The sequence below is a fragment of the Tachyglossus aculeatus genome, chromosome 1 (genome assembly GCF_015852505.1).
Source record: "Tachyglossus aculeatus isolate mTacAcu1 chromosome 1, mTacAcu1.pri, whole genome shotgun sequence".
In the NCBI taxonomy this organism is placed as follows: Eukaryota; Metazoa; Chordata; class Mammalia; order Monotremata; family Tachyglossidae; genus Tachyglossus; species Tachyglossus aculeatus.
This window is the reverse complement of record NC_052066.1, coordinates 22,886,348-22,904,613: the sequence shown is the minus strand read 5'-3', so window position 1 is coordinate 22,904,613 and position 18,266 is coordinate 22,886,348. Positions and strand designations below refer to the sequence as shown.

At 44.9% G+C, this 18,266-nt stretch overlaps 1 protein-coding gene and 1 non-coding gene across 2 annotated transcripts in view; both read left to right on the top strand.

Moving 5' to 3' along the window:
* Nucleotides 1-6,430, top strand: part of CLDN18 (claudin 18) — a 30,615-nt gene extending 24,185 nt beyond the window's left edge. The window contains exons 4-5 of the mRNA XM_038752066.1: nucleotides 1,760-1,870; nucleotides 6,259-6,430. Of these exons, the coding sequence (XP_038607994.1) occupies nucleotides 1,760-1,870; nucleotides 6,259-6,430 (283 nt within the window). The remainder of the gene's footprint in view (nucleotides 1-1,759; nucleotides 1,871-6,258) is intronic.
* Nucleotides 6,431-11,968: 5,538 nt separating this feature from the next.
* Nucleotides 11,969-12,106, top strand: LOC119934810. The gene has a single exon (XR_005453014.1). It is a non-coding gene; the product is annotated as a small nucleolar RNA SNORA7 (small nucleolar RNA).
* Nucleotides 12,107-18,266: the final 6,160 nt, after the last annotated feature.

Here is an 18,266-nt window from a genome sequence, read left to right as displayed (position 1 = left end):
TCATTTCAGAAAAGACTCCAGTGAGGGGGAAGTTCACCTATGAGTGTGGGTGTAGTTGAAAAGGTTAATTTGGCATCCACATTCCCAGCCACACTGGACATCCAGAAAGCTCGCCCCTTGTTGTGCTGTCGTGTTTAATGTCTGTAGCCGCAGGTTACCAAGACCAGTCATGGAGGCAGGGAGATTGTTGAATTTTCATTTTCTCTAAAAATAATGATTACTACAGTATTTGTTAAGGGCTTACTATATGCTAAGCACGGTAAAAAGCACTAGGGTAGATACAAGATCATTCAGTCCCTCATGGGGCTCACAGTCTAAGTAGGAGGGAAAACATGTATTGAATCCCGATTTTGCAGATGAGGGAACTAAGGCACAGAAAGGTTAAGTGACTTGCCCAGGGTCACAAGCAGACAAGTGGTGGAACCGGGATTAGAATCCAGGCCCTCTGACTCGTGGGCCTATGTTCTTTTTACTAGGCCACACTACTTCTCTAAAACTCGTTCTTGCTGCCACCCACTTTCTTGTAGACCTGGCCCAAATTCTTTCTCTCACCGCACTTTGTTGTGCCTGGATATAGGTCTTACAGTAATAATAATAATGATGATGGCATTTATTAAGCGCTGTGTGCAGAGCACTATACTAAGCATTTGGGAGAGTTCAGCATAATAGACATTCCCTGCCTACAAGGATCTTACGTTCTAGAGGGGGAAACAGACATTGATATAAGTAAAATACAGATATGTACATAAGTGCTGTGGGGCTGAAGGAGGGGTGAATTAAGGGGGCAAATCCACCCGCAAGGGTGACTCAGAAGTGGGTGAGAGAAGAGGAAAGGAGGGCTTAGTCAAGGAAGGCCTCTTGGAGGAGAGGTGCCTTCGGGCAGCATGGCTCAGTGGAAAGAGGCCAGGCTTTGGAGTCAGAGGTCATGGGTTCAAATCCCGGCTCTGCCAATTGTCAGCTGTGTGACTTTGGGCCAGTCACTTAACTTCTCTGTGCCTCAGTTACCTCATCAGTAAAATGGGGATTAAGACTGTGAGCCCCCTTTGGGACAACCTGACCGCCTTGTAACCTCCCCAGTGCTTACAACAGTGCTTTGCACATAGTGAGCACTTAAGAAATGTCATCATTATTATTATTAAATAAGGCGATGACTGAGGGGACTGATTTGTGTCAGGAGGGAGGATGCCCCGGGGAGAGTATTTGTCCGTCGGATATGAGGAGGAAGGATGCCCCAGTCCAGAGGTAGGATGGGGGCGAGAGGTGGGCGGTGAGCTAGACGAGATTGAGGCACAGTGAGAAGGTTAGCGTTGGAGGAGCTGCAATAAGCAGATGAAAGGACTGAGCCTCTTATCCTGCCTGCTGGTCTTTGTCCTTGGCCGAGACAGCTTCCAGTGGATGGCAGGGAAGCCGGGAGTGGAGTCAAGGAGGGGCTTCACCAAACTCTTATGTGAGAAGCAGCATGGCCTAATGGCTAGAGCACAGGTTTAGGAGTCCGAAGATGTAGGTCTAATCCTGGCTCCGCCACTTGTCTGCTGTGTGACCTTGGGCAAGACACTCAACTTCTCTGTGCCTCAGTTCCCTCATCTGTAAAATGGGGATTAAGACTGTGAGCCCCGCGTTGGGTAACCTGATTACCATGTATCTACTCCAGTGGTTAGAACAGTGCTAGGCACATAGTAAACACTTAAATGCTATTATTATTATATTATTATTATTATTATCATTATTATTATCCGGTCTCTCTGTTTTCCTCCTGCAGGTACACCTTTGGCTCTGCTCTGTTTGTTGGCTGGGTTGCGGGAGGCCTGGCTGTTGTCGGAGGGATCATGATGTGCATTGCTTGCCGAGGACTTACACCAGAGGACACCCAGTGAGTCTCCATAGGCCACACTTGATCTTGATATTTGCCTTCTGGTTCATTGCGGCCGGAGTCATTTGTGTTAAACTTAAGGAATCGCTCCCGGGTAGCTAATAATAATAATAATAATAATAATAATGATAATGATAGCATTTATTCATTCATTCATTCATTCAATCATATTTATTGAGCACTTACTGTGTGCAGAGCACTGTACTAAGTGCTTGGGAATTCCAAGCCGGCAACATCTAGAGACGGTCCCTACCCAACAACGGGCTCATAGTCTAGAAGGGGGAAATGGTGGCATTTATTAAGTGCTTACATATGCAAAGCACTGTTCTAAGCGCTGGGAAGGTTACAAGGTGATCAGGTTGTCCCTCGGGGGCTCACAGTCTTAATCTCCATTTTACAGACGAGGGAACTGAGGCACAGAGAAGTTAAGCGCTTACTATGTGCAAAGCACTGTTTTAAGCACTCGGGGATATACAAGGTTATCAGGTTGTCACAGGTGGGGCTCACAGTCTTCATCCCCATTTTACAGATGAGGTAACTAAGGCCCAGAGAAGTGAAGTGACTGGCCCAAAGTCACACAGCTGACAATTGGCGGAGCTGGGATTTGAACCCATGACCTCTGACTCCAAAGCCCGGGCTCTTTCCACTGAGCCACACTGCTTCTCAATACTGCCGCAAGCTGATGAGGAAGACTGTAGGTGTTCTTCTGAAGAAAACAGGCACAAACTGAGAAGCAGCATGGTATAGTGTCTAGAGCCGGGGCTTGGGAGTCCGAAGGTCATTCATTCATTCATTCAATCATATTTATTGAGTGCGTACTGTGTGCAGAGCACTGGACTAAGCGCTTGGGAAGTACAAATTGGCAACATATAGAGACGGTCCCTACCCAACAGTGGGCTCACAGTCTAGAAGGGGGAGACAGACAACAAAACAAAACACATTAACAAAATAAAATAAATAGAATAAATATGTACAAATAAAATAGAGTAATAAATACGTACACATATATACAGGTGCTGTAGGGAGGGGAAGGAGGTAAGGCAGGGGGGATGGAGAGGGGGAGGAGGGAGAGAGGAAAGAGGGGGCTCAGTCTGGGTTCATGGTTCTAATCCCGGCTCCGCCACGCGTCTGCTGTGTGACCTTGGGCAAGTCACTTCACTTCTCTCCTGTCTCGCCCCACTCCAGTCCATACTTTACTCCACTGCCCGGATCATCTTTCTACAAAAATGTTCATGGCATGTCGCCACCCCCTCGAAAATCTGCAGTGGTTGCCTATTCACCTCCATATCGGACAAAAACTCCTCACATTGGCTTTAAAGCAGTCTATCACCTTTCCCCCTCCTACCTCACCTCACTTCTCTCCTTCTACAACCCAAACGCTTCGCTCTTCTTATGCTAACCTTCTCACTGCATCTTGATCTCACCTGCTTTGCCGTCGACTGCTTGCCCATGTCCTTCCTCTGGCCTGGAATGCCCTCCCTCCTCAAATCCGACCGACAATTACTCTCCCCACCTTCAAAGTCTTACTGAAGGCCCATCTCTTCCAAGACGCCTTCCCAGGCTAATCCCCACTTTTCCTCATCTCCCCCTCCCTTTGCTCTTCTCCCCTCCCAGCCCCACATCACTATGTATATTCTGTCATTTTATTTATTTGCATTGATGTCTGTCTCCCCCCCTCTAGATTGTAAGCTCACTGTAGGCAGGGAATGTCACTGTTTATTGCTGCATTGCACTTTCCCAAGTGCTTAGTGCAGTGCTCTGCACACTGTAAATGCTTAATAATAATAATAATAGTTATGGCATTTACTTACTATATGCAAAGCACTGTTCTAAGCGCTGGGGAGGTTACAAGGTGATCAGGTTGTCCCCTGGGGGGCGCTCACAGTCTTCATCCCCATTTTACAGATGAGGTCACTGAGGCCCAGAGAATCAATCAATCAATCGTATTTATTGAGCGCTTACTGTGTACAGAGCACTGTAATAAGCGCTAAGTGAAGTGAGAAGTGAAGTGACTTGCCCAAAGTCACACAGCTGACAAGTGAAGCAGTGTGGCTCAGTGGAAAGAGCACAGGCTTTGGAGTCAGAGGTTGTGGGTTCAAATCCCAGCTCCGCCACTTGTCAACTGTGTGACTTTGGGCAAGTCACTTAACTTCTATGGGCCTAAATTCCCTCATCTGTAAAATGGGGATGAAGACTGTGAGCCCCATGTGGGACAACCTGATTACCTTGTATCTACCCCAGCGCTTAGAACAGTGCTTTGCACATAGTGCTTAACAAATACCAACATTATTATTATTAAGTGGCAGAGCTGGGATTTGAACCCATGACCTCTGACTCCAAAGCCCGGGCTCTTTCCACTGAGCCATGCTGGTTCTCTTAATAAATAAGATTGAATAAATGAATGAATTCTCTGTACTTCAGTTATGTCACCTGTAGAATGGGGATTGAGACTGTGAGCCCCATGTGGGATGGGGACTGTGTCCAGCCTCATTTGTTTGTATCCACCCTAGCACTTAGTACAGTGCTAGGCACATAGTAAGCGCTTAACAAATACCATAATTATTTTTATTATTAAGGGTTAGACTTAGTAATAGTAGTGGCCATAATAATAGTACTAATAGTAGTACTGGTAAGATCAGTAGTAGTGATGGTGGTGATAATATTAATAGTAATAGTGTTGGTGCTTGTGGTGATGGTAATAATAATAATAATAATTATGTTATTTGTTAAACACTTACTCTGTGCCAAGCACTGTTCTAAGCGCTGGGGTAGATACAGGGTAATCAGGTTGTTCCACGTGGGGCTCACAGTTTTAATCCCATTTTACAGATGAGATAACTGAGGCACAAAGAAGTGGCTTGCCCAAGGTCACACAGCAGACAAGTGGCGGAGCCAGGATTAGAACCCACGTCCTCTGACTCCCAAGCCTGTGCTCTTTCCACTAAGCCATCATGCTTCTCTAGTAGTAGCAGTAACAATAATAATAATAATAATAATAATAATAATGGCATTTATTAAGCGCTTACTATGTGCGAAGCACTGTATTAGCAATTGTATTTATTAAGAGTTTACTGTGTGCCAATCACTGTACTCAACTCTGGGAGATAATATAGAGGTGGAAATCTTTCAGTGGTATTTATTGAGCACTTATTATGTGCAGAGCACTATTTTAAGCAATATTCTGTCCCTCTGGACTGTAAGGTCATTGTGGAAAGCAAATGTGTCTGTTATTATATGGTACTCTCCCAAGTGCTTGGTAAAATGTTCTCCAAACAGTAAGCACTTATTAAGTATGATTGACTGACTGATTGGGAAAGTACAAATTAGACACTTGTTGAAGGTAGGAGATTGATCTATATGACTCCTTGGTGTCCAAGCTCTGTGATTCTGTAACTTCACAAGTCTCCATTGACTTTAATTCTCCTTCTTTTTAGCCTCATTGAATTTGCTTCTCAGAAAGCCAGTCTCTAGACTGATTGTGGGCAGGGAATGTGTCTATTTTATTTATACTCTCCCAAGCACTTAGTATAGTGCTCTACGCACAGTAAGCATCAATAAATATGACTGAATATTCATTAAGCATGTTCATTTATTTGTTCAATGAATATTCATTCATTGAATCTATTCAATTCTATTCATTCATTGAATCTATTCAATTCTATTCAAATTCTATTCAATTCTATTCAAATCTACTATTCATTTATTTTACTTGTACATGTTTATTCTATTTATTTTATTTTGTTAATCTGTTTTGTTTTGTTCTCTGTCTCCCCCTTCTAGACTGTGAGCCCACTGTTGGGTAGGGACCATCTCTATATGTTGCCAAATTGTACTTCCCAAGCACTTAGTGCAGTGCTCTGCACACAGTAAGTGCTCAATAAATATGATTAAATGAATGAATGAATTCAATGAATATTCATTCATTGAATAGATTCAATGAATAGATAGAGAAGCAGCATGGCTCAGTGGAAAGAGTATGGGCTTTGGAGTCAGAGGTCATGGTTTGAATTCCAACTCTTCCACTTAGCAGCTGTGTGACTTTGGGCAAGTCACTTCACTTCTCTGGGCCTCAGTTCCCTCATCTGTACAATGGGGATTAAGACTGTGATCCTGCTGTGGGACAACCTGATCACCTTGTAACCTCCCCGGCGCTTAGAAGTGCTTTGCACATAGTAAGCACTTAACAAATACCACCATTATTATTATTATTATTATTATTATTATTATTATTATTATTATTCAGGGTATTGAATATATGCACTAAAATAACTAGCAGGTTTGAAGAGGCCACAAATAAATAGGATCAAATTTGCTTCCTTCCCAGAAACAGGGAATGTCGGCCTGACATAGTGATGCAGTTGTGGATAAGTTTTTTCTTTCTTCTTCAGCTTCAAAGCCGTGTCCTACAATGCCTCTGGCCATAACGTAGCCTTCAAGTCCGGTGGATTCAAGGCTGGCACCGGCTACGCCTCGGAAGGGAAAAGCAAAAAAATCTACGACGACAGTGTCCGCGACGAGGCAGGGCCCCGCTCCCACCCTTCCAAGTACGACTACGTGTAGAAGCGAAGAGGGGTCAAAGACACACTATCGGCTCAATCTGAGAAACGCTCCGGGAGAAATGCTCATCAAAATGGGAGCCCAAGAAATTTAGCTTCCATTTGGGTTCCTGTGTTCCTGTTGGTTTGCTGTGCAGATGTTCTCTGGGTGGGGTGTTAAGGGTGTCTTTGATCTCATTTTTCCTGATAGTGATAGCATTGACAGAACAGGACCGAATGTCTCAACATCTCTCTCGAATGACTCCAAGGAACAGATAGTTTTGAACTCTGAGATAAATCTAGGCAGCGAGGCTGCCACAGTCCCTACGTTTTTTCAATTTTGAAATTGTTTTTCTAGCATTCCTGGACAGGATGAGTCATAGGACAAAGCAGGGCCCTCCCTGACCCTTTGAGGGCATCCAATATTGAGTATGGGTCGGAGACATGAACAAATAACTGTAAACCCCCATGCTCTCATGTTTAAGATTTCATGGAAACAAAAGATAGGAGACCTTCCTTGCTTCCCTGTCGGCTACTTGGCCTCTCCACCCCACCCTCTGCTTAAGCGAGGCACCAGAGTGGCAAGTTTGCCTCACTAAAATCGCAGACCTGCCCCTTCAAATGGGTGTATTTCCCCACCTCTTTCACTTCCAAAGACCTTCAGAAAGCATGGGGGATTTTCCTCAGTCAAAGGCCTCACAGAAAAATCAGACCAAGGGGAAAAGCCTAGACTTTTCAAGTCCTTTATCTCAAAGCTGACAGCTAGTGAATTTCACGGAAGCTTGGGAGCCATATTATTATTATCTTTGCTTCTTGAGAAATGTATTTGGTCCAAACAGAAGACAGTTTGGAGGGGTCTTGCCCACCGCTAATACAGTGACCCCTGGCTTGGAGTATCTCAGATCTAGTGCTATATTTTGGGTGGGTCTAGAGAAAGGGATGAGAGAAGGCAGTCTCAGTTGGGCAGGGAAGAGGAACCATTTTCTATTCCTTAAACCCATGGTTAAAATCCAAATGACTAGTGAATTATTAAAACAATAGTGTATCTTTGCAATACTGCTTCATCACAGCAGTTTAAAAGGAGGAAACAGAAAGAATACCCTATGACTTTATACTTTATTCAAGTCTATTTGTTTTCAAAGTCAACCAGAACTCTCACCCTCAAGTGCAAGGTACTGACATCCCAGGATTGACCCAATAAATAATGCAAAAAAATTCTGCACAGATATGCAATTACATGCTTCTAATCCCAGCTCTGCCACATCTGCTGTGTGACCTTGGGCAAGTCACTTCACTTCTCTGTGTCTCAGTTATCTCATCTGTAAAATGGAGGTTTAGAATGTGAGCCCTGTGTGGGACAGGGATTGGGTCCAACCTGTCTTGTAACTATCCCAGTGCTTAGAACAGTGCTTGGCACATAGTAAGCACTTAACAAATGCCATTATTGTTATTATTATTATGCTTTGACACAGTACTCTACAGTTCCACAGACTCACGTGAAGCTAGATTCTCTGTACAAGCCACTTCCACAAAATAAATTGGCCTAAAGGGAAGCTGCATTGACTTCGCTTGCAGTAGAGTGCTGACCTCTGAACTCTGTGCAAAATCTAATAGTTTGTTGTAATAATGATAATAATAATAATGGCATTTGTTAAGCGCTTACTATGTGCAAAGCACTGTTCCAAATGCTGGGGGATACAAGGTGATCAGGTTGTCCCACGTGGGGCTCACATTTTTTGTCCCCATTTTACAGATGAGGTAACTGAGGCTCAGAGAAGTTAAGTGACTTGCCCAAGGTCACACAGCTGGCAAGTGGCAGAGTCGGGATTCGAACCCATGACCTCTGACTCCCAAGCCCAGGCTCTTTCCACTGAGCCATGCTGCTTCTCTCTGTTGTCATGTCCAACCTCGTAGATGACTGTGAGACGTGGATCTAGAGGAGAAGATGATGCTACAGTCCAAACCCAAAATTAAGTGGGAGGACAAGAGTGTTTAGTACAGTGCTCTGCACATAGTAAGTGTTCAATACATACCACTGACGATGATGATGATTATTAACAATAATAATAATAATAGTAACAGTGGAAAGAACCCAGGCCTTGGAGTCAGAGGAGCTGGGTTCTAACCCCGGCTCTGCCACTTATCTGCTGTGTGATCTTGGGCAAGTTACTTAACTTGCCTCATTTTCCTCATCTGTAAAATGGAGATTCAATAATTACTGTGGTTTTTGTTAAATGCTTACTGTGTGTCAAGCACTGTGTTAGACATAAGATAATCAAGTCCCACAAGGGGGCTTACAGTCTGAGTAGGAGGGACAATGGGTGTTTGAATCCTGATTTAACAGATGAGGATCCTGAAGCACAGAATGGTTAAGTGACTAGGCCAAGATCACACAGCAGGCAAGTGGCACGAACCCAGGTCCTCTACCAAGCCAGGGCTCTTGGCTACTTCTCTAAAATTAGCAAGAAGATCCCGGAATAAAGTCAGCTCACCAATTTTGAAACAATTACAGTACAGTAATTACTAATCAATCAATCAGCCAATTGTATTCATTTAGCACTTGGAAGATTAGAATATAACAGAGTGGGTAGACACGATCCCTGCCCACAACAAGCTTACAATCTAGAGGGACGATAGACATTAGTGTAAGTAAATTACAGATATGTACATAATAATAATAACAATGGCATTTATTAAGAGCTTACTATGTACAAAGAACTGTTCTAAGCACTGGGGAGGTTACAAGGTAATCAGGTTGTCCCACAGTCATAATCCCCATTTTACAGATGAGGGAACTGAGGCACAGAGAAGTGAAGTGACTTGCCCAAAGTCACACAGCTGACCAATGGCGGAGCCGGGATTTGAACCCATGACCTCTGTCTCCAAAGCCCGGGCTCTTTCCACTGAGCCACGCTGCTTCTCTAAGTGCTGCGAGGCTGAGGGAGGGGTGAATGAAGGGAGCAAATCCAACTGCAAGGTTGACTCAGAAGGGGGTGGGAGAAGAGGAAATGAGGGCTTAAACAGGGAAGACCTCTTGGAAGAGATGTACTTTCAATAAGGTTTTGAAGTGGGGAAGAGTGACTGTCGGATATGAAGAGGGAAGGGGTACCAGGCCAGCGGCAGGTTGCGGTTGAGAGGTTGGCGGCGAAATAGATCAGATCAAGGTGCAGTGAGGAGGTTGGCATTAGGAGGGGGCAAGCCAATTCCAAGTGGCTTGAAGGAATCAGTACAGTTCACCCAAGTGCTAAATTTACCGGAGTGGCTTCTGCATAGGGAGATTCTGCCTCCTCAAATGAAAGGAGGACACTAGCCTGCATCTATACCCTATCCCACTTAACGGGGCTCATCACAGACTTCCTGTGTGCTTGCATTTTGACTAATATTTTGATACTTTAAAGCCTAGATTTAATTTGACTATCCCACCTACTTTGGGATCTATGTGTTATTTTGCCTGCCTCAAATCCCTAGCGACATGTTTTCTTACTTGAAAATTAAAGGCATTGTTCCCTTAAATGCACATGGTTTGGATTTTGTTTTCAAAGGCCTAGGGGGCCTGTGACCATTTATGTTCTTGCTCCTTGACATCAGTTCATCCAGGGAGACACTTCTTGAATTTTCAAGGTCTTAGGCTGCGGTCCAACCTAACAGACCCTGCAGGAAACGTCTTCCCGAAACAATATCAGATTGTGGAGGGGTTAAGGTGGGTTGTCGTCATCAGTGGGATTTCTTGAGTGCTTATTGTGTGTCGATCATTGTACTAAGCGCTTGGGAGAAAATAATGCAACAGTGTTGGGAGTCACATTTGCTGCCTGCAACAAATAGAATGGCATACTTCCCGAGTGCTTAGTACAGTGCTCTGCACACAGTAAGCGCTCAATAAATACAATTGAATGAATGAATGAATGGGAGCCAGAAGGTCATGGATTCTAATTCAGCCCACCCCTTGTCTACTGTGCGACCTTGGGCAAGTCACTTCACTTCTCTGGGCCTCTGTTACCTCAACTGTAAAATGGGTATCGAGACTGTGTGCCCCAGGTGGGGCAGGGACTGTGTCCAACCCAATTTGCTTGTATCCACTCCAGTGCTTAATACAGTGCCTGGCACAAAGTAAGGTCTTAACAAATATCCGTTATTAAGGGAGAGGGGGTTGTACCTAGATTAAGGCCAACTAGAAGTTTCTGCAAATTAGAGTTATCCAAACCCAGAAACAAAGAACTTGAATCAGAGAAGCAGCATGGCTAAATGGAAAGAGCATGGGCTTTGGAGTCAGAGGTCATGGGTTCAAATCCCACCTCTGCCACTTGTCAGCTGTGTGATTTTGGGCAAGTCACTTCACTTCTCTGGGCCTCAGTTCCCTCATCTGGAAAATGGAGGTGAAGACTGTGAGCCCCCTGTGGGACAACCTGATCACCTTGTAACCTCCCCACCGCTTAGGGCAGTGCTTTACACATAGTAAGCGCTTAATAAATGCCATTATTATTGTTTATTATTGTGGAATCAATTAGTACTTTTGTTGAGAGCCTGCTGTGTATAGAGCATGCTATTAAATATCTGGGAACATACAATAGAGGTAAAAGATACAATTCCTGTCCACAGGTGGTTTACAATTTACGAAAGAGGTCAAATGTTTTGCATTTCACTCAATCATTCAATCGTATTTATTCATTCAATCGTATTTATTGAGTGCAGAGCACTGTATTAAACGCTTGGGAAGTACAAATTGGCAACATATAGAGACGGTCCCTACCCAACAACGGGCTCACAGTCTAGAAGGGGGAGACAGGCAACAAAACAAACAAGCATTTGACAATTTACCATGCAAAAATAATAGTTATATTTGCAACAGTTCTGTCTCTTTGTTGTAGGTCTCCCTCATTGATACTGAGTAAAGAGTTGAAAGCACTTAGTACAGTGCTCTGAACCCACCAGGTGCTCAATAAATGCCCTTGACTGATTGACTACACCTCCGTGGAAGGTTTCTTTAACCCAGGGATTTTTTCTTCAGTCTTCCATTTAGTTTTTTTGGATAGAAGACTGTTGCACTTAGTCAGTTGGTTCAAGTGATACATTCCTCCTTTGGCTTGTGTTTGAAACATAAAAGATCCAGGTACAGCCTGTTACCTGGAGATCTGACTGCTACTCAGAACTTGAAGGGAAAGCAGATTAGGCATTGCTGATCAGCTAGCTGCTCTTGACTGTGTGACAACAAAGAAAGAAGGAAAGCAAGCAGAGGTCTAAGGAAACTGTCTACAATTCAGTAAAGGCAGCTCCTGAGAAATCCTAATTCTATAAAGGATAATAGTAATAATAATGATGGCATTTATTAGGCACTTACTATGTGCAAAGCACTGTTCTAAGTGATGGGAAGATTACAAGGTGATCAGGTTGTCCCACGGGGGGCTCACAGTCTTAACCCCCATTTTACAAATGAGGGAACTGAGGCACAGAGAAGTTAAGTGATTTGCCCAAAGTCACACAGCTGACAAGTGGTGGAGCGGGGATTTGAACCCATGACCTCTGACTCTAAAGGTTGGGCTCTTTCCACTGAGACACGCACCCAAACAATCTCTCAGGGTTGCACCTGGAGAGTTTCCAGTATGCTTCCAGTCTTGGCTATGGGAGGGAGAGTCAAGCAGAGGCATACCCATTCCATTCCTAGTTTGGGCAGTGGTTAGCAAGTGGAAGGCAATCTGCTACCAGTCAAAAGTCCCCCATGCTGGGCAGCAGCGGCAGGGGAGAGAGTCAAGGGCAGAGACTCAAGTTGACTGTGCAGAAGGAGGCAATTGTTCATTCAATTGTATTTATTGGGTGCTTACTGTGTGCAGAGCATGATAAACCACTTCTGGATTTTTACCAAGAAAATTCTAGGGATCCACTACCAGAACGATTGCAGATGGCAGTGGGGGAGAGATGCGTCTATGGTGACACTATGGGTCGGCGATGACTTGACAGCATAAAAAAAGACAAGCACCAACTAACCTGATCAATATGGAAATAAATCCCTAGTCTATTGGAACGTGCCGTGCACAACTAAGGTTACCTCACGAATAATAACAATAATTACAGTATTGGTAAGCTCAGAGAAGCAGTGTGGCTCAGGGGAAAGAGTACAGGCTTTGGAGTCAGAGGTCATCGGTTTGAATTCTGACTCTACAACATGTCTGCTGTGTAACCTTGGGCAAATCACTTAACTTCTCTGAGCCTCAGTTGCCTCATCTGTAAAATGGAGATTAAGACTGTGAGCCACACGTGGGACAACCTGATCACCTTGTATCCCCCCCCAACACTTAGAACAGTGCTTTGCACATAGTAAGCACTTAACAAATGCCATCATTATTATTATTATTTCTATGTGCCAAACTCGGTACTTGCTCACGAGCCCCCAGCTCATACCAACCAGGCCCTTCCTGGATTGGGGGAGCCTCAGTGACACGTAGTAGAGTTCAAACCACACCTCTGATCACCTAGGTTACTGGGAAAAGTTTTTTACTTAGTTTTACCAACTTGCAAGGGAGTGACACATGCATACACACACTCACTCCAACACTCAAGGGTCCAATACCAGTCTAGTAGTCAAGAGAACCAGTTCCACCAATGCTTCTTCTGCTGCTTTTGAGTACTGCTCTCCTGCTACTTCACTGCTTGCTTTTTTGGATGACTCCAGGTGCTCCCTTTTATCTGCCTTAGGCATCGCAGCTGTGGCTCTACTTGGCAGTCAATGATTAGTACAGCCCCGTTGCCAGGTAGAGCAGGGACAGAAGGGCTTTAGAGTCAGAGGTCATGGGTTCAAATTCCGGCTCCACAAATTGTCAGCTATATGACTTTGGGCAAGTCACTTCACTTCTCTGTGCCTCAGTTACCTCATCTGCAAAATGGGGATTAAGACTGTGAGCCCACCGTGGGACAACCTGATCACCTTGTAACCTCCCCAGTGCTTAGAACAGTGCTTTACACACAGTAAGTGCTTAATAAATGCCATCATTATTATTAAGGCCACATCTCCCTCCATGCTCCACCCCTACAGGCAGCAATCACCTGTCCCAGGTAGAGCCCATCAGTGTCTTTGCAAAGTCTCTTCCTTGTTGTTTGCAGGATCACAAACAGTCACTGGTAAGGCAACTTGTTGTGAGCTCACCATTCATTCATTCACTCATTCAATCGTATTTATTGAACGCTTACTACGTGCAGAGCACTGTACTAAGCCCTTGGGAAGTACAAGTTGGCAACATATAGAGACGGTCCCTACCCAACAGTGGGCTCACAGTCTAGAAGGGGGAGACAGAGAACAGAACAAAACATATTAACAAAATAAAATAAATAGAATAAATATGTACAAATAAAATAAATAAATAAATGGAATAATAAATACATACAAACATATATATATATATATATATATATATATATATATATATATATATATATATATATATATATATATATACAGGTGCTGTGGGGAGGGGAAGGAGGTAAGGCAGGGGGGATGGGGAGGGGGAGGAGGGGGAGACGAAGGAGGGGGCTCAGTCTGGGCCACAACTCTGACCGCAATCAATCAATCATTGGTATTTATTGAGCACTTACTGAATGTTGGGCACTGAACTAAGCACTTGGGAGAGTATGATAGAATAACTAGACACCACCAAGGACCTTATAATCTAGTGAAAGAGACAGACATTAAAGTAAATTACAGATACGGGAAGTAGCAATGTATAAGAATATGTTCATAAGGGGTATTTGGGCAGGAAATATTTATTGCTCTATTGTACTCTCCCAAGCACTTAGCACAGTGCTCTACACACAGTAAGCACTCAATAAATATGATTAACTAACTAACAAAAAGGTTGGGTTGGTTTGCAAGTGTTTAGGGACTATGGCCCCTCTCAGAGTGGTACCTGGAGAGTTTCCAGTACTCTACCAGTATCAGCTGTGGGAGGACGTGTCAAGCAGAGGCCTACCCATTCCATTCCTAACTTGGGAAGTGGCTAGCGAGTGGAAGGCAATTTGCTCCAAGTCAAAACTTACCTGTGCTGGGTAGCAGCAGCGTGGGAGACAATTGTGGGAGAAGACTCACGTTGCCTGTGCAGAAGGAGAGCCACTTCTGGATTTTTACCAAGAAGACTCTAGGGGTACACTACCAGAATGATCAATCAATCAATCAATCAATTGTATTTATTGAGCGCTTACTGTGTGCAAAGCACTGTACTATGCGCTTGGGAAGTACAAGTTGGCAACATATAGAGACAGTCCCTACCCAACAGTGGGCTCACAGTCTAAAAGGGGGAGACAGAGAACAAAACCAAACATACTAACAAAATAAAATAAAAAGAATAGATATGTACAAGTAAAATAAATAAATAAATAAATAAATAGAGTAATAAATATGTACAAACATATATACATATATACAGGTACTGTGGGGAAGGGAAGGAGGTAAGATGTGGGGGATGGAGGGGGGATGAGGGGGAGAGGAAGGAAGGGGCTCAGTCTGGGAAGGCCTCCTGGAGGAGGTGAGCTCTCAGTAGGGCCTTGAAGGGAGGAAGAGAGCTAGCTTGGCGGATGGGCAGAGGGAGGGCATTCCAGGCCCGGGGGATGACATGGGCCGGGGGTCGATGGCGAGACAGGCGAGAATGAAGTACGGTGAGGAGATTAGCGGCAGAGGAGTGGTATGTGCGGGCTGGGCTGGAGAAGGAGAGAAGGGAGGTGAGGTAGGAGGGGGCGAGGGGATGGACAGCCTTGAAGCCCAGGGTGAGGAGTTTCTGCCTGATGTGCAGATTGATTGGTAGCCACTGGAGATTTTTGAGGAGGGGAGTAACATGCCCAGAGCGTTTCTGGACAAAGCCAATCCGGGCAGCAGCATGAAATATGGATTGAAGTGGGGAGAGACACGAGGATGGGAGATCAGAGAGAAGGCTGATGCAGTAGTCCAGACAGGATAGGATGAGAGCTTGAACGAGCAGGGTAGTGGTGTAGATGGAGAGGAAAGGGCAGATCTTGGCAATGTTGTGGAGCTGTGACCGGCAGGTTTTGGTGACGGCTTGCATGTGAGGGGTGAATGAGAGAGCGGAGTCGAGGATGACACCAAGATTGCAGGCTTGTGTGACGGGAAGGATGGTAGTGCCGTCAACAGAGATGGGAAAGTCAGGGAGAGGGCAGGGTTTGGGAGGGAAGACATGGAGTTCAGTCTTGGACATGCCGATGGAGGTGGGGAAAAGATGGGAGAGATGTGTCCATGGAAGTCGTTTTGTGTTGGAGATGACAACATAAGACAAGAAAATAGAAGGTATGGATTCCAGGGCATAAGTGATGAAAAGAGGAGGGAAAATGAAGTGGGAAAATGAGAGGTTAGTTAGGGAAGGCCTCCTGGAGGAGATAAGATTAAAGTAGGGCTTTGAAGATGAGGAGAATGGTGAGCTGTCAGATATGAAGGGGGAGGGAATTCCAAGACAGGAGGGTGTGAACGAGGCGTCCGACAGTAAGAGAGACAAGAGAGAGGAGATCTAGTTACAGTAAGTAGATTGGTATTAGAGGAGCAAAGCATGTAGGTTGGGTTGTAGTGAGAGATTAGCGAGGTGAGGTAGAACGAGGAGAGCTGATTGAGTTCTTGAAACCCGATGGTGAGGAGTTTCCGTCTGATGCTAAGATGAATGGGCAACCCTTAAAGGTTTTGAGGATTGGGGACACTTGCACATAAGTTTTTTGGGTTTTTTTAGAAAAATCATCTGTGCAGCAAAGTGAAGTATGGACTGGACATTGGAGAGGCTGGAGGCAGGGAGGTCAGAGAGGAGGCTGATGTAGTAGTTTGAAGAGGGATAGGACAATTTTTTGGACCAGTGTGGAAGAAGGGAGGATGAAGTAAGACTTTGAAGATGGGGAGAGTGGCAGTGGTTGGTCAGATATGAAGGGGGAAGGAGTTTCAGGATAGATGGAGGGCGTGAGCCAGGCTTTGACAGTGAGAAAGGGGAGCGAGATGAAGGGCAAGAAGGTGTGAAAAGGTCGGAAGAAATGTTTTAAGGATCCAGTGAAACAAATCCTCAGACGATGCTGAACCCCAGCTAAGAAGAGGAGATCATTGCCTCAGAGAGGCCAGCACTGGTGCGCTGCAATTCATTTCCAGGATTTTTTAAAATGGCATTTTTTAAGCACTTTCTATGGGCCAGGCACTGTACCAAGCGCTGAGATAGATACACGATAATCAGCTTGGAAACAGTCCATATCCCATATGTTGCTCACAGCCTTAATCCCCATTTTATAGATAAATAAATAAATAATAGATAATAATGGCATTTATTAAGTGCTTACTATGTGCAAAGCACTGTTCTAAGCGCTGGGGAGGTTACAAAGTGATCAGGTTGTCCTACGGGGGGCTCACAGTCTTAATCCCCATTTTACAGATGGAGATTTTTGAGGAGGGGGGAAACATGCCCAGAGTGCTTCTGGACAAAGACAATCCGGGCAGCAGCATGAAGTATGGATTGAAGTGGGGAGAGACACGAGGATGGGAGATCAGAGAGAAGGCTGATGCAGTAGTCCAGACGGGATAGCATGACAGCTTGAATGAGCAGGGTAGCGGTATGGATGGAGAGGAAAGGGCGGATCTTGACAATGCAGGGCGGATCTTGGCAATGTAAGGGGTTCATGGGGCTCAGGGGGTTCAGGGGGGTAGGTCAGGGGTTCAAATCACAGCTCCGCCAATTGTCAGCTGTGTGACTTTGGGCAAGTCACTTAACTTCTCTGTACCTCAGTTCCCTCATCTGTAAAATAGGGTTTAAAACTGTGAGCCCCCAGTGGGACAACCTGATGACCTTGTATCCCCCCCAGCACTTAGAACAGTGCTTTGCACATAGTAAGTGCTTAACAAATACCATCATTATCTTATTACAAGTTGGCAACATATAGAGACGGTCCCTACCCAACAGTGGGCTCACAGTCTTGAAGGGGGAGACAGAGAACAAAACAAAACATATTAACAAAATAAAATAAATAGGATAGATATGTACAAGTAAAATAAATAAATAAATAGAGTAATAAATCCGTACAAACATATATACATATATACAGGTGCTGTGAGGAAGGGAAGGAGGTAAGACGGAGGGGATGGAGAGGAGGAGGAGGAGGAGGGGGAGAGGAAGGAGGGGCCTCAGTGTGGGAAGGCCTCCTTGAGGAGGTGAGCTCTCAGTAGTGCCTTGAAGGGAGGAAGAGAGCTAGCTTGGCGGATGGGCAGAGGGAGGGCATTCCACGCCAGGGGGATGACTTGGGCCTGGGGTCGACGGCAGGACAGGTGAGAACGAGGCATGGTGAGGAGATTAGCAGAAGAGGAGTGGAGGGTGCTGGCTGGGCTGGAGAAGGATTAAGTATTAAGTATTACATATTAAGTATAACAAAACAAGGGACGACCTTTTTGTGTGACCAAAGTGACCAGGTCTGTGGGTCCTGAATTGACCTTTTCAGTCACACTCACGCCCCTAGGTGAGTCACAGATCCTGGGTTAAGCAGCATGGTGTAGTGGCTAGAGAACAGGCCTTAGAACAGTGCCCAGTGCTTAGAACAGTGCTTTGCACATAGTAGGCACTTAATAAATGCCATCATTAACAGGCCTGGGAATCAAAAGGTCATGTTTTCTAATCCCAGTTCCACCACTTGTCTGCTGTGTGACCTGGGGTGAGTCACTTCACTTCTCCGTGCCTCAGTTACCTCATCTATAAAATGAGGAATAAGACTGTGAGCCCCATGCAGGACAGGGATTGTATCCAACCCGATTTGCTTGTATCCACTGCAGCACTAAGTAATCATAATAATAATGTTGGTATTTGTTAAGCGCTTACTATGTGCCAAGCACTGTTCTAAGCACTGGGGTAGATACA